Source organism: Homarus americanus, unplaced genomic scaffold (assembly GCF_018991925.1).
Source record: "Homarus americanus isolate GMGI-L3 unplaced genomic scaffold, GMGI_Hamer_2.0 scaffold28999, whole genome shotgun sequence".
Classification (NCBI taxonomy): Eukaryota; Metazoa; Arthropoda; class Malacostraca; order Decapoda; family Nephropidae; genus Homarus; species Homarus americanus.
Genome location: NW_024741016.1, coordinates 182,501 through 195,000, shown reverse-complemented (window position 1 = coordinate 195,000; position 12,500 = coordinate 182,501). Strand labels below are relative to the sequence as shown.

Sequence of the window (12,500 nt, the reverse complement as noted above, 5' to 3'; positions counted from 1 at the left end):
ATTTGATGTTAGGAATGTGTATATAATGTTAGGGATGTGTTACTTGGTGTGGGGTATGTGTATTTGATGTGAGGAATGTGTTACTTGATGTTAGGGATGTGTTACTTGATGTTAGGGTTGTGTTTCTTAATGTTAGGGATGTGAAGGATGTGGAGAGACGTGTCGGTGAGGTGAAGGATGTGCTACTTGATGTTAGGATTGTGTTACTTAAAGTTAGGGATGTGTATATGATATGAGGGATGCGTACTTAATGTTAGAGATGTGAAGGAGGTGGAGAGATATGTAGGTGAGGTGAAGGATGTGCTACTTGATGTGCTGGATATGTCTTTGTTGTTAGGGATGTCTACTTGACGTTAAGGATGTGTACTTAATGAGAGGGATGTGCTACTTTAAGATAGGGCTGTGTCACTGATGTGTGGGATGTGCTACTTGAAGATAGAGATGTGCTACTGATATTAGGGATGTGTACTTGATGTGAAGGATGTGCCACTTGAAGATAGGGATGTGGAGGATGTGAAAAGCCATGTCGTTGATGAGAGGAATGAGTTTTGGATCTTAGGGATGCGTACTAGGTTAGGTTAGGTTAGGTTAGATTAGATTAGATTAGGTTTAGTTAGGTTAGGTTAAGTTAGGTTAGGTTAGGTTTAAGTTAACGCGTGTTTGAGGATCTGAGTACAGTGACCTACCTTGTGGTGACCGTTGGCTTGACCTCCGCTGACCTCCTGTAGGTGCAGGAAGTCGTCTCTGTGTCTGAACCTCCGGGAGAACCTGACACGGAGACACAGAGAGAGGGTCAGTAACACGGAGAGAGAGAGAGGAGAGGAGGTCAGTAACACGGAAGTGAGAAGAGGTCAGTAACACGGAGAGAGAGAGAGAGAGAGAGGGGTCAGTAACACGGTGAGATCACAAAGAAATACGTAAGATGTGATGAATTCTTGATTAAATTCTCTAGACACTTCTATTAATTAACCGGCAAAGGTAAAGGAGAATTATTATTGGGAATTTAATATATTTTTTACTCACATTATTAATATTTTTTTTTTTTTGCATTGGAGTTGATTTTATTTATTAGGTAATATGAAGAAAAAAAATCAGGGTTTAACAACTAAGGTTAATAAATAGATGATAAATATTACTGAAAGTGTCCAGGCAATTTTGACCTCAAGTGTACATAGACAGAGGTGAAATAATTGTTTTGTATGTGTGTGTGTGTGTGTGTGTGTGTGTGTGTGTGTGTGTGTGTGTTTAGCCATATTATTACCTGTACATCTTAGCCTACCTGTAAAACCTGAATTATTTTAACACAATGGACGGGGGGAAGGTAAGGTTGCTCGCCTCCATTGTAACCCGTCAAGGGGAGGCGCCTTTGTTAGGTCTTCCATCCACTCACCTTACACGTAGCCTCCTTAGCTTAGAGAGAGTTCCATCTTACCCTAACATCTCTCCCTCCCATAGTCCTTTCCACCATTAACTCTCTCTCTCTCTCTCTCTCTCTCTCTCTCTCTCTCTCTCTCTCTCTCTCTCTCTCTCTATCTCACCACTTACTTTATCAGCTGGCGTGCTATCAGTGTATTCATGACCACTATCATGATGAACGGGATGACCAGAGTTAGTAAGGTGTCTATCCAGTTGATGACGTTCATGAGACCTCGATAGTCCATTCTCAAGTTGCACTCTGTGATGGGTAGTCCGTCCTGTGAGAGGGAAGATAAATTATTAAGGAGAAAGTTATAATGTTAGTAAAAAAAAAAAAAAAGTTTCAACGTCTACAGAAAGTTCTAGTGTTTGGTGAGAGTTTCAAAGCCAGATGAAAGTATTAATGTCAGGAGAAAGTATCAAAGTCAGGAGAAAGTACCAACGTAAAGAGAAAGTATATGAGTGAGGAGAAACAATTTTGATGGAGAAAATACTAACACTAGGAGAAATAACACATACACACACACACACACACACACACACACACACACACACACACACACACACCATCAGAGCCACGTAGTACTATCTGATCGGGAGACGTTATCAAAAGCCATCTGTAGGAACTTTCTTCATTAAATTGGTTTGATAGGCTACTGAACATAGGCCTGGGTTTGTTGTTTTCACTCCAAGTTTATATGGAATCAGAGAGAGAACGAACTGAAAACGAAAGAACAGAGGACAAATGGTAGGTTCCGAAGCGATATGAACTACAAGAGAGAAGAGGAAAACTGAAAGACGTGAGAGGAAGAATGAATTGGGTGGGGGGGAGGAGGGAGGGACTCGTCCTCACCTGCTGTATAATAACCCCCCCAGGTGCAACACTAAGAGGAGAATCAGGTTATCAGATAAAATCAAATTTATTCAGTGAACACTATATTAGCCCCGAGGTGGGAGGTACTATATCAAGGCAATGAATTTAGGGTCGATTTCCCCCTTAGCTCTGGCATGCAACCCTGAAATGAGGCGGTTTAAATTAAGGTTGTATTTCACCTAGTTTATATTCTTGTCCCTTGGAGAAAACCCACACACACAGTAAGGGGCGTTTAGATCAGGGTTAATAATCATCCCCATGTAAAAGATTACTCTCTCGTCTTATGCTTGAACACAGGTGGCAGGGCTCGAAATCAGAGTGGATTCTCCCTTAGTCAAAAGATTATCCTCATCTCTTGAATAAATTCCTCAGGTGGTGACTCTAAAAATAGGTCTAATTTCCCAAATTGTAAGATTTATTGACTTAAAATATAAGATATATTTCCCTAAAATGTAAGAATGTTCTTCAGGAGATGGCCCTAAATATAGATCTGTTTCCCTGAATTGAGTGATTATCCCTGACCCTGACTTGAATGGTGTGATATAACGTTGTTGTTTTGTCCAGATGTGAGGGCTTGAGGTCTTCATTTCCTGTCTGTATGTCTGTCTGTGTCTGTCTGTGTCTATCTGTGTCTGTCTGTCTGTCTGTCTCTGTCTGTTTGTCTGTATGTCTGTCTGTGTCTGTCTGTGTCTGTTTGTGTCTGTCTGTCTGTCTCTGTCTGTTTGTCTGTATGTCTGTCTGTGTCCCTGTCTGTCTGTTTGTCTGTATCCCTGTCTGTGTCCTGTCTGTCTGTCTGTTGTCATGTCTGTCTGTCTGTCTGTTTGTCTGTCTGTCTGTCTGTGTCTGTCTGTCTGTCTGTTTTGTCTGTCATCTGTCTGTGGCCTGTCTCTGTCTGTTTGTCTGTGTCTGTCTGTCTGTTTGTCTGTCTGTCTGTCTGTGTCTGTCTGTCTGTCTGTTTGTCTGTCTGTCTGTCTGTGTCTGTCTGTCTGTCTGTTTGTCTGTGTCTGTCTGTCTGTTTCTCCGCCTTTAAATTTGTTTCTGTCCTTGTCTTTAATTATGTCAGTTTGTTTCTCCGCCTTTGTCCGTGTCTTTATGTCTGTCTGTATGTCTATATGCATGTCTCTCTCTTCCTGTCTTTGTCTCTCTGTCCCTTTCCGTCTTTGTCTGTCTTTGTTTTTATCTCTTTCTTTGTCTTTCTGGCTTTTTTATCTGTCTCTTTCTGTTTCTCTTTATCACTGTCTTAGTCTCTGTCTCTTTCTTCCTATCTCTGTCTCTTTTTTTGTTGGTGTTTGTCTGTGTTTCTGTCAAATTTCTATCTGTTTGTCTGACCGTCTCTTGTCTTTGTATTCTCACTTCTACTGCTACACACGTCATCAGCTAAAAAAAACACTCCACAATTACCTCGAGTTAAAATCTTAAAATCAAAGAGAGAGAGAGATTACCTGAACATAACATCTTAATACCAGGACATTAGCGGGTATTATGAGTCTGAATCAGCGTTGTAAGTGAAATACGGCACATGAACCCCGTAGACTTTATTTTGGGCTGATAGTTTAGTTTATCGTCTTTAGAGGGTTAAATTTTCGTCCCCAACGGGTTAAACCATATTTCTGGAATTGTTGGATATGTATCTCCAAAGGGTTAAACCATCGTCATAAAAAGGTTAATTTATAGTCCTTAAAGGGTTAAATCAACATTAACCCTTATCGTTAAACCTTCGTCCCCAATAGGCTAAACCTTTATCCTAAAATGTTTAAATAATGATTAAGTCTCATTATCAAAGGATAAAACTTTCATCATCAAAGGATTAAACTATCTGTGCAAAAAAAGGTTAATCCTATGCTTCGACAAAATCACACAACAGAACTTTGAACTTTTCTTTCTACCTATATAATGCATTTTTCCCCTTCGTCGTAGTTTTAAGGCCAGAATAACATAATTAACACACAAGCTGCACCACCCTCTGCTTCTGACAACAGTTTATATATTTTTTTTAACCTGACTATTTACTAAGCGGGGGAGCATGGAGCCTGTCACATACTGTTAACCTATGTATATTATGGTTTAAATCCAGTTAATGGCTTTATACACACCAGGATTGTATTAAATGCAAAAAGAAGGTCGTTACGAGTGTGTGTATAATAATTAATACTTCGATAATTAATAGCAAAACACATACACACGTTACTACTTCATGTGTATAGAGTAATATGTACATTTAGTTGATTGATGCCCACCTGCCAACACATTGTAAGTACACGTACAGATACATTGGTAATTAATACACCTGTGTCAGCCGAGCATGAAGACGCAGAGTGCATATTGATTCAGCATCAGATAATTCATTCACATCTGTCAACAAGGTACAGAGATACACACACACACACACACACACACACACACACACACACACACACACACACGCGCGCGCGCGTTTCCTGTTGACAGCAACGTGACAAGGCTTCTGGGTAACATAATTTCATAATTTGCATACAAATGGGTTTGAATGACAAATCCAGCAGCTGTTACTACTACTACTACTACTACTACTACTACTACTACTACTAATAATAATAATAATACACAGTGTTTACTTAATGGGTGATAACACGGCCACATTAGGGGAAATTCTCCTTGTTAATGAACCTGGTAATTAGCTTGTTAACTGCATTGATTAAGAAACTGCAGTGAGTTTAAGGAATTATCCATCATTAGTGACCATATATATGTCTAATGGTGATATCGTGTCTTGCAGAGTCGTGTTGACAGACAGACAGACAGACAGACAGACAGAATGAGGAATAAAGAGACAGGAAAACAGATGAGATAAAGAGAGAAATAGAGAAAGATAAAAGGAATGACACAGAACAAGAAACATCGCACACACACACACACACACACACACACACACACACACACACACACACACACACACACACACACACACACACACACACACACACACACACACACACACACACACACACACACACACACACACACACACACACACACACACACACACACACACACACACACACACACACACACACACACACACACACACACACACACACACACACACACACACACACACACACACACACACACACACACACACACACACACACACACACACACACACACACACACACACACACACACACACACACACACACACACACACACACACACACACACACACACACACACACACACACACACACACACACACACTCACACACACACACACTCACACACACACACACACACACTCACACACACACACACATACACACACTCACACACACACACACACACACACACACACACACACACACACACACACACACACACACACACACACACACACACACACACACACACACACACACACACACACACACACACACACACACACACACACACACACACACACACACACACACACACACACACACACACACACACACACACACACACACAGAATACCACGAATTGAGGTGTTTTTATTTCAGTGAAAGTCTTGATGCTGTCGGAATGTTTTATTGTTGGTAGTTAATGATAGGTGGTGGTGGTGGTGGTGGTGGTGGTTATTATTATTATTATTATTATTATTATTATTATTATTATTATTATTATTATTATTATAATTATTATTATTATTATTGTTATTATTATTATTATTATTATTATTATTATTATTGTTATTGTTGTTGTTGTTGTTGTTGTTGTTGTTGTTGTTGTTGTTGTTGTTGTTTGTTACTACTACAACAACTACTACTACTACTACTACTACTACTATTACCATCACTACTACTACCACTACTACTAATACCACCATCCATACTTCTACCACCACCACTACCACCACCACCACCACCACCAAGACTACTACTACTACCCTTACCACTACTGCTACCTCTATTATTCAAATTACCACTACTAGCATACCATTACTACCATTCCTCCTTTAGCAGACACTATACATAGCTCTCCTAGTTGTCATGTCAAAGGAACTGAACACACTTAATCACACCGTCCATAGAGCCGATACCCACAGAACATAACTACTGTCAATAAACGTATTAATTACATTCATAACAACGTAGAAAATCAGAAAAAATTGAGTGTTATGTACCAGTTAATTAATAGTAATGATGAGAAATAATGAGGCCGTGTGGTGATTATTTCCTCATAATATATAATTAGATTGTTACTGAGCCACACCCCCCCCACCCCCATACGGTAATTGATGACCATGATAATTAAAAAAAATAATTGGGTCATTGTGTAATTAAAGGCGATTTTTTTATTTGCAGTAGAAATTAATTGGAATATTTGATTGCATAGATACCGAAATTATACAATATGGGAAATAATATTCGTCATTAGGATTTGATAAAAGGGTTTTGGGAATCTACTTGAAGCCAGATTCCCTCGAGGTCGTACGAAATAATATATCTGGTAAGGATACACCTACCTGATTTTCCTGAACTTAAAACATAAATATAATATTGAAATAAAATAAGAGACGGGGTAACAAAATCATACTGAGACTCTACCTTAACTAGCTATATCCACTTAACACCTAGTCATTTATATAAAATGAGATTCCATACCCTAAGTTCCATCTCTTAACTGATATTAACTAAATTTATCTAACTAAGGTATATAATAAAAGTGTAATTCTGATTTTGTTTATGTATAATTTTTATGTTTCAGGATTCATTCAGCCATTTAGGTCCATCCTCACATCTTAAGCTACGAGGAATATTAATATTACGAACTTCTGTGACTCTCGACCTGGGAGAGTTTGGGTACAGGAATATGTTGTTTAGTAATTAATTTTCTCCTGTTGGTTCTCGAAGTTCAAATTAACTTTCCTTTAATTTAATTTCTCAAAAAATATTTAAGGCACAAAATGTTTACGAAATTGAAGGTTTAATATTGTGTGTGTGTGTGTGTGTGTGTGTGTGTGTGTGTGTGTGTGTGTGTGTGTGTGTGTTATAAGAGAGAACTAAAAACACACTAAAGGACTGGGATTGTAGACTCATCCTTTCCATTTCAGTATGACTAAAGCTAAACCATTTCCCCCTTGTTATTTAGACCGTGAAGAATGCCAGCAGTTTCCGGTTAAAATGGCATAAATAACCTAATCAACATGAACCTCTCCTAGTTACCCTTGTTTGTTTATCGGTAAAAAAAAAAAAAAAATCAGGGCCAATACGAACGCTGATTGTCTTTGTTACAACTGCAGCGTTCGCGTATGAGCGTTTGACTGGTGCGTGGGAAGCGGTAGAAAGAAATCCTAAACTATATTTCATTTGGGTAAAACAGTTACCCTGGAAGTCTTCTTTTTCTCCAATATGAAAAAAAAATATATCACTCAATTCAACAAATCTTTAATATCAGTTACTTGGATCTCTCTCTCTCTCTCTCTCTCTCTCTCTCTCTCTCTCTCTCTCTCTCTCTCTCTCTCTCTCTCTCTCTTTTCTCTCTCTCTCTCTCTCTCTCTCTCTCTCTCTCTCTCACTCTCTCAAAACTCGTTTAAGAGAGACAACAGCCTCCACCACCTTCCATCAAAGGCCGACACACACACACACACACACACACACACACACACACACACACACACACACACACACACACACACACACACACACATACACACACACACACACACACACACACACACACACACACACACACACACACACACACACACACACACACACACACACACACACACACACACACACACACACACACACACACACACACACACACACACACACGAGGCTTCACCACCTTTCATGTCACACTCTTCTCATCAACAAACTCCCACAGAACCACTTGAAGTTTGTTCCCGCTGCTCTCATGGACCCTAACAGACCACCGTGAAGCAGCATCTTACTCTTAACGTAATAATGTCTCAAGTGTTTCGGCGGGTCAACAACACGGTATTCTTCACAGGATCCCTCGATGGTTTGCATTTCCTATTGAAGAACAAAGGTTTTCGTGTTTATAGTCCTTACATTCTCCAGAGAAGTCAACAGCATATAAGTGAAGAAGAATCAGTGTTTATACAATATCCTCCCAGATGCTTCTGTAAACAATTGAGAAACTAGAAACGGGGACAAAGTCTTGAGCCAGATGTGAACGGGAGAAAACAGAGAGAGAGCGAGAGAGAGAGAGAGAGAGAGAGAGAGAGAGAGAGAGAGAGACTATCAAGAAATAAAACTTAAGATTAAAACAAAGCGAAAATTACAATGACAAAGGTAAGGAAAAGTTACAAAGAGAGAGAAGAGGAAGAAAATAACAAGAGATAAAGACAAGAAGAAAATAAAACTGATAAAAGCAAGGGAGAGAGAGAGAGAGAGAGAGAGAGAGAGAGAGAAAGAGAGAGAGAGAGAGAGAGAGAGAGAGAGAGTCAGCGTATCAAGTCTGAGAAGCGAATAGGATCACGTATAAATAACAGGAACTCTTTGTGATGTAACTAAGTGGCTGTGATCTTCGTTGCGCTATTCAAGTGTCATTTAAAATACCACTCTTGAGTTTCCCAAGCTTTCAAGGTCACTCAAGCGTTTTTAAGGTCACTCAAGCGTAACTCAAAGCTGTACTTGTGTCGTGCTCGAGCGCTTTTCAGACAGTGATAGAGGGTTACTCAATGTGTTACTTAAGTGTTACTCAAGGTCACTCCAACGTTATTTACGGCCATTCCTGTGTTATTCAATCGTTACTCAAACATTAATAAGTGTTTCTCAAGCGTTACTCAGAGCGATTAATGTGTTACTGATGTGTCACTCGAAGCCATTCATGTCTTACTCAAGTGCTTCCTCAAATATAAATACTGTATTAAGTTACGCAAGGCCACATTACTCAAGAAGCGATACTCAAGAAGCATTACTCAAAAACATTACTTAAGAGGCGTTACTCAAGAAGCGTTACTCAAGAAGCATTACTCCAAAACATTGCTTAAGAGGAGTTACTCAAGAAGCGTTACTCAAATACATTACTCAAAGAGCGGTACTCTAGAAGCGTTACTCAAGAAGCGTTACTCAAGAAGTGTTACTCAAGAAGCGTTACTCAAGAAGCGTTACTCACGAAGCATTACTCAAGAAGTGTTACTCAAGAAGCATTACTCAAGAAGCGTTTCTCAAGAAGCGTTCCTCAAAACAATCAAAAACATTACTAAACAAGTGTTAATCAAGAAGCGTTACTCAAGAAGCATTACCCAAAAAGCTTAACTAGAAAACCGTTACTCAAAAAAGCGTTACTCAAGGCAACATTACCTATAAAGTGTTACTCAAAAAAACGTTACTCAGAAGCCATTTTACCTCATCCTGGTGAACGATGACGCCGGCCGTAACGAAGACGTACAGATGAACGGTCACACTGAACCCCGACAGTAACATGATAATGGTCTTGGCTCTGTGTACCGTACAGACTGTCGGTCGCTGGAGGGGGTACTGTACCGCTATGAACCTCTCCACTGTGAAGGCCACCGTCAACCACACACTCAGAGACGAGGAGACCGAACCCAGGTAGATCTCCAACTGGTGGGAAGAGAGACAATGGAGAGACGTGAGGAGATTATCTGTATTGGAGATAAAATACTAGTTTTGTGGGTTTTAAGAGTCACAGAACCGATATTGAACCGATATTGAACTGGTGGGGAGAGAGACATATATATGGAGACATTATCTGTATGTAGGGGATAAATTTTGTACATTTGTGGGTAATAGAGACAAGTTCAACCATAGATCACGCGTCTAAGAGATGATGAGATCCACCCTTGGTATAATGTCTCCAAATATGAGAGACCGGGAGAGATAATATAATCTACTGATGGGAAAAGAGAGAGAGATATCAGTAGTTTGGAGAGATGATTAAGATATACAAGTGAGAGACAGAGAGACGTAAGGTGAGACAGGTGGGTGATATAAGTGAGAGACAGGAGCGTAGGGTGAGACACAAGGGAGATAGAAAGACGTATGGTGAGACACAAGGGAGATATAAGTGAGAGACAGAGAGACTAATGGTTCAGACAGGAGTGGTTCAGGTAATCAGTTAAGAAATCAAACGGGAGAGACGAACATAGAGCTGTCTAACGCAACTGGCGGTAAATCATGAACGAACACACACACACACACACACACACACACACACACACACACACACACACACACACACACACACACACACACACACACACACACACACACACACACACACACACACACACACTTTACCCTCGTTCACAGGTTTAAATCTTCCTCAGGCGCATCACCAGAACCTGAGTGCGTGTTGTCAGAGATTATACACATGTGGTGTTAGTTAATTACACAGGTAAGAGGCAGGTAAATTAGCTGTGTGGGGAAGGATGTGAAGATTCTGTCTTACGTTGCCTGGAGGGAATTGATTATAGATTTTTTTGTCATCTCTATTGAAGTTTTGTCTTTCATGGGGATGAATTGTGTGTGTGTGTGTAGAGAGAGAGAGAAAGAGAGAGAGAGAGAGCGAGAGAGAGGTAACATGCTAACTTTCATCAACCAAAACAGTAATCGCTAAAAAACAAAAACAAAAAAAAACATCAATACCTTTACATAAAAAAAAGACAACAATAATTAGAATTTAGAGGCATAAAAAAAAAAACTCACACAATGTAAAGAGAATTACGAACAAAGGGAATATACATTATTACTAGCTGTCGCAATAATCCAGTAATTACGTTTCCCGGAAGTAAATAAACAAACGAGTCAGGATTTCCGGGTGTAAGGTTTCATACGATGGCTGAGGCAGTCTGGCGGCGTCGAGGTTCGTTGTTTTGTCTGGGTTTATGGGCTGGATGAGGTGAGAGGAGGAGGTGGAGAGGTAGATAAATGAGATATAGAATGATATAAATTAAGGAGGAAGAAAGTGTAGATACCAATTCCTTCGTTGAAAACAGAGTCGTTCAGCCAAGAAGATACGATTTAGAATGGTTCGAAGAGTGAAGATTTAAAATGCAAAAGGAATATTAGATTATACGGATCACCTGAAAAGTTATCCACACCAGTTTATTTCACCTAATCTAACCTAACCTAACCTAACCTAACCTAACCACCCTAATGATATTTTGAGCGAATAAGGTGAGGTTAGGTTAATATAGATTAGGTTTAGGTTAGGGTGGTTAATCTCTAGGTGAAATAAACTGTGTTGGATATTCTTCAGGTGATCCAACTACATTAACACTTGACCTTAATTAAATACGTCCACTGAACACCAGCCAGGAATAAGATCAACGTAAGATAATTTTTTTGTTTTTGTTTTTTTGTGAATCTGGTCTTTTTGGTTTTGTTTTTGTGAATCTGGTCTTTTTTGTTTTGTTTTTGTGAATCTGGTCTTTTTTGTTTTGTTTTTGTGAATCTGGTCTTTTTTGTTTTGTTTTTGTGAATCTGGTCTTTTTTGTTTTGTTTTTGTGAATCTGGTCTTTTTTGTTTTGTTTTTGTGAATCTGGTCTTTTTTGTTTTGTTTTTGTGAATCTGGTCTTTTTTGTTTAGTTTATGTGAATCTGGACCCAGGCCAAGATACGTGATTCACCAACGGTTTATAACGACATTTCGCCTTACCTTCGGATAATCACTTAAGAGCAATTCAAAAAGGCAATATCCACGCCATTTAACCATTATACAGTATTTACGACAAAGTTTACGGTCTGTTTGAGGTGCAGATTCTAAAAGGTTCTTGACGACCAATTTTTACTCATGAGAGAAGATTTCAGAACTCGTATAAATGGTATCAGAATTACCCTGAGACTCTACTTTGATGAGGGACATTTCCTTATTAACTGTTAGGCGTTAATAGCAAGGTACTAAATCTCTTGGAAAAGTTACTTAACCTTGATTTTATTCAGAGTTACGTGACTGAATCTAATAAACGCTAAATTCTCAGTGTAATTTTGTCACCATTTTTCTTACTATATTTTGGTGTTTTTTGTTTCAGTTAACCCAATCATAACCTATCTATTTATGGGGAAACAATTCAACAGAAGAGTTATTGAGATTTCATCCAAATCTGGTAATCGTTGCAAATTAGACAGTCGGGGGGGGGTGTGTCTCTCGCATCTTCTTCAGGACGGAAACCCGACGTAGGAACTTTATATAATGTGAAAATCTCTTATTTCTTCAAACCTTCAGGTGGAGGCAAACGGTTTAAGGATAACGAA

The 12,500-nt window shown here is 39.3% G+C and overlaps 1 protein-coding gene across 1 annotated transcript in view; it reads right to left on the bottom strand.

The window, feature by feature from the left end:
- LOC121875570 (thyrotropin-releasing hormone receptor-like) overlaps positions 1-12,500 on the bottom strand; it is a 41,864-nt gene that overhangs the window by 17,533 nt on the left and 11,831 nt on the right. The window contains exons 3-6 of the mRNA XM_042380160.1: positions 9,631-9,849; positions 7,710-7,719; positions 1,546-1,675; positions 687-768 (exon numbers count right to left, since the gene is read on the bottom strand). Coding sequence (XP_042236094.1) covers positions 687-768; positions 1,546-1,675; positions 7,710-7,719; positions 9,631-9,849 — 441 coding nt within the window. The remainder of the gene's footprint in view (positions 1-686; positions 769-1,545; positions 1,676-7,709; positions 7,720-9,630; positions 9,850-12,500) is intronic.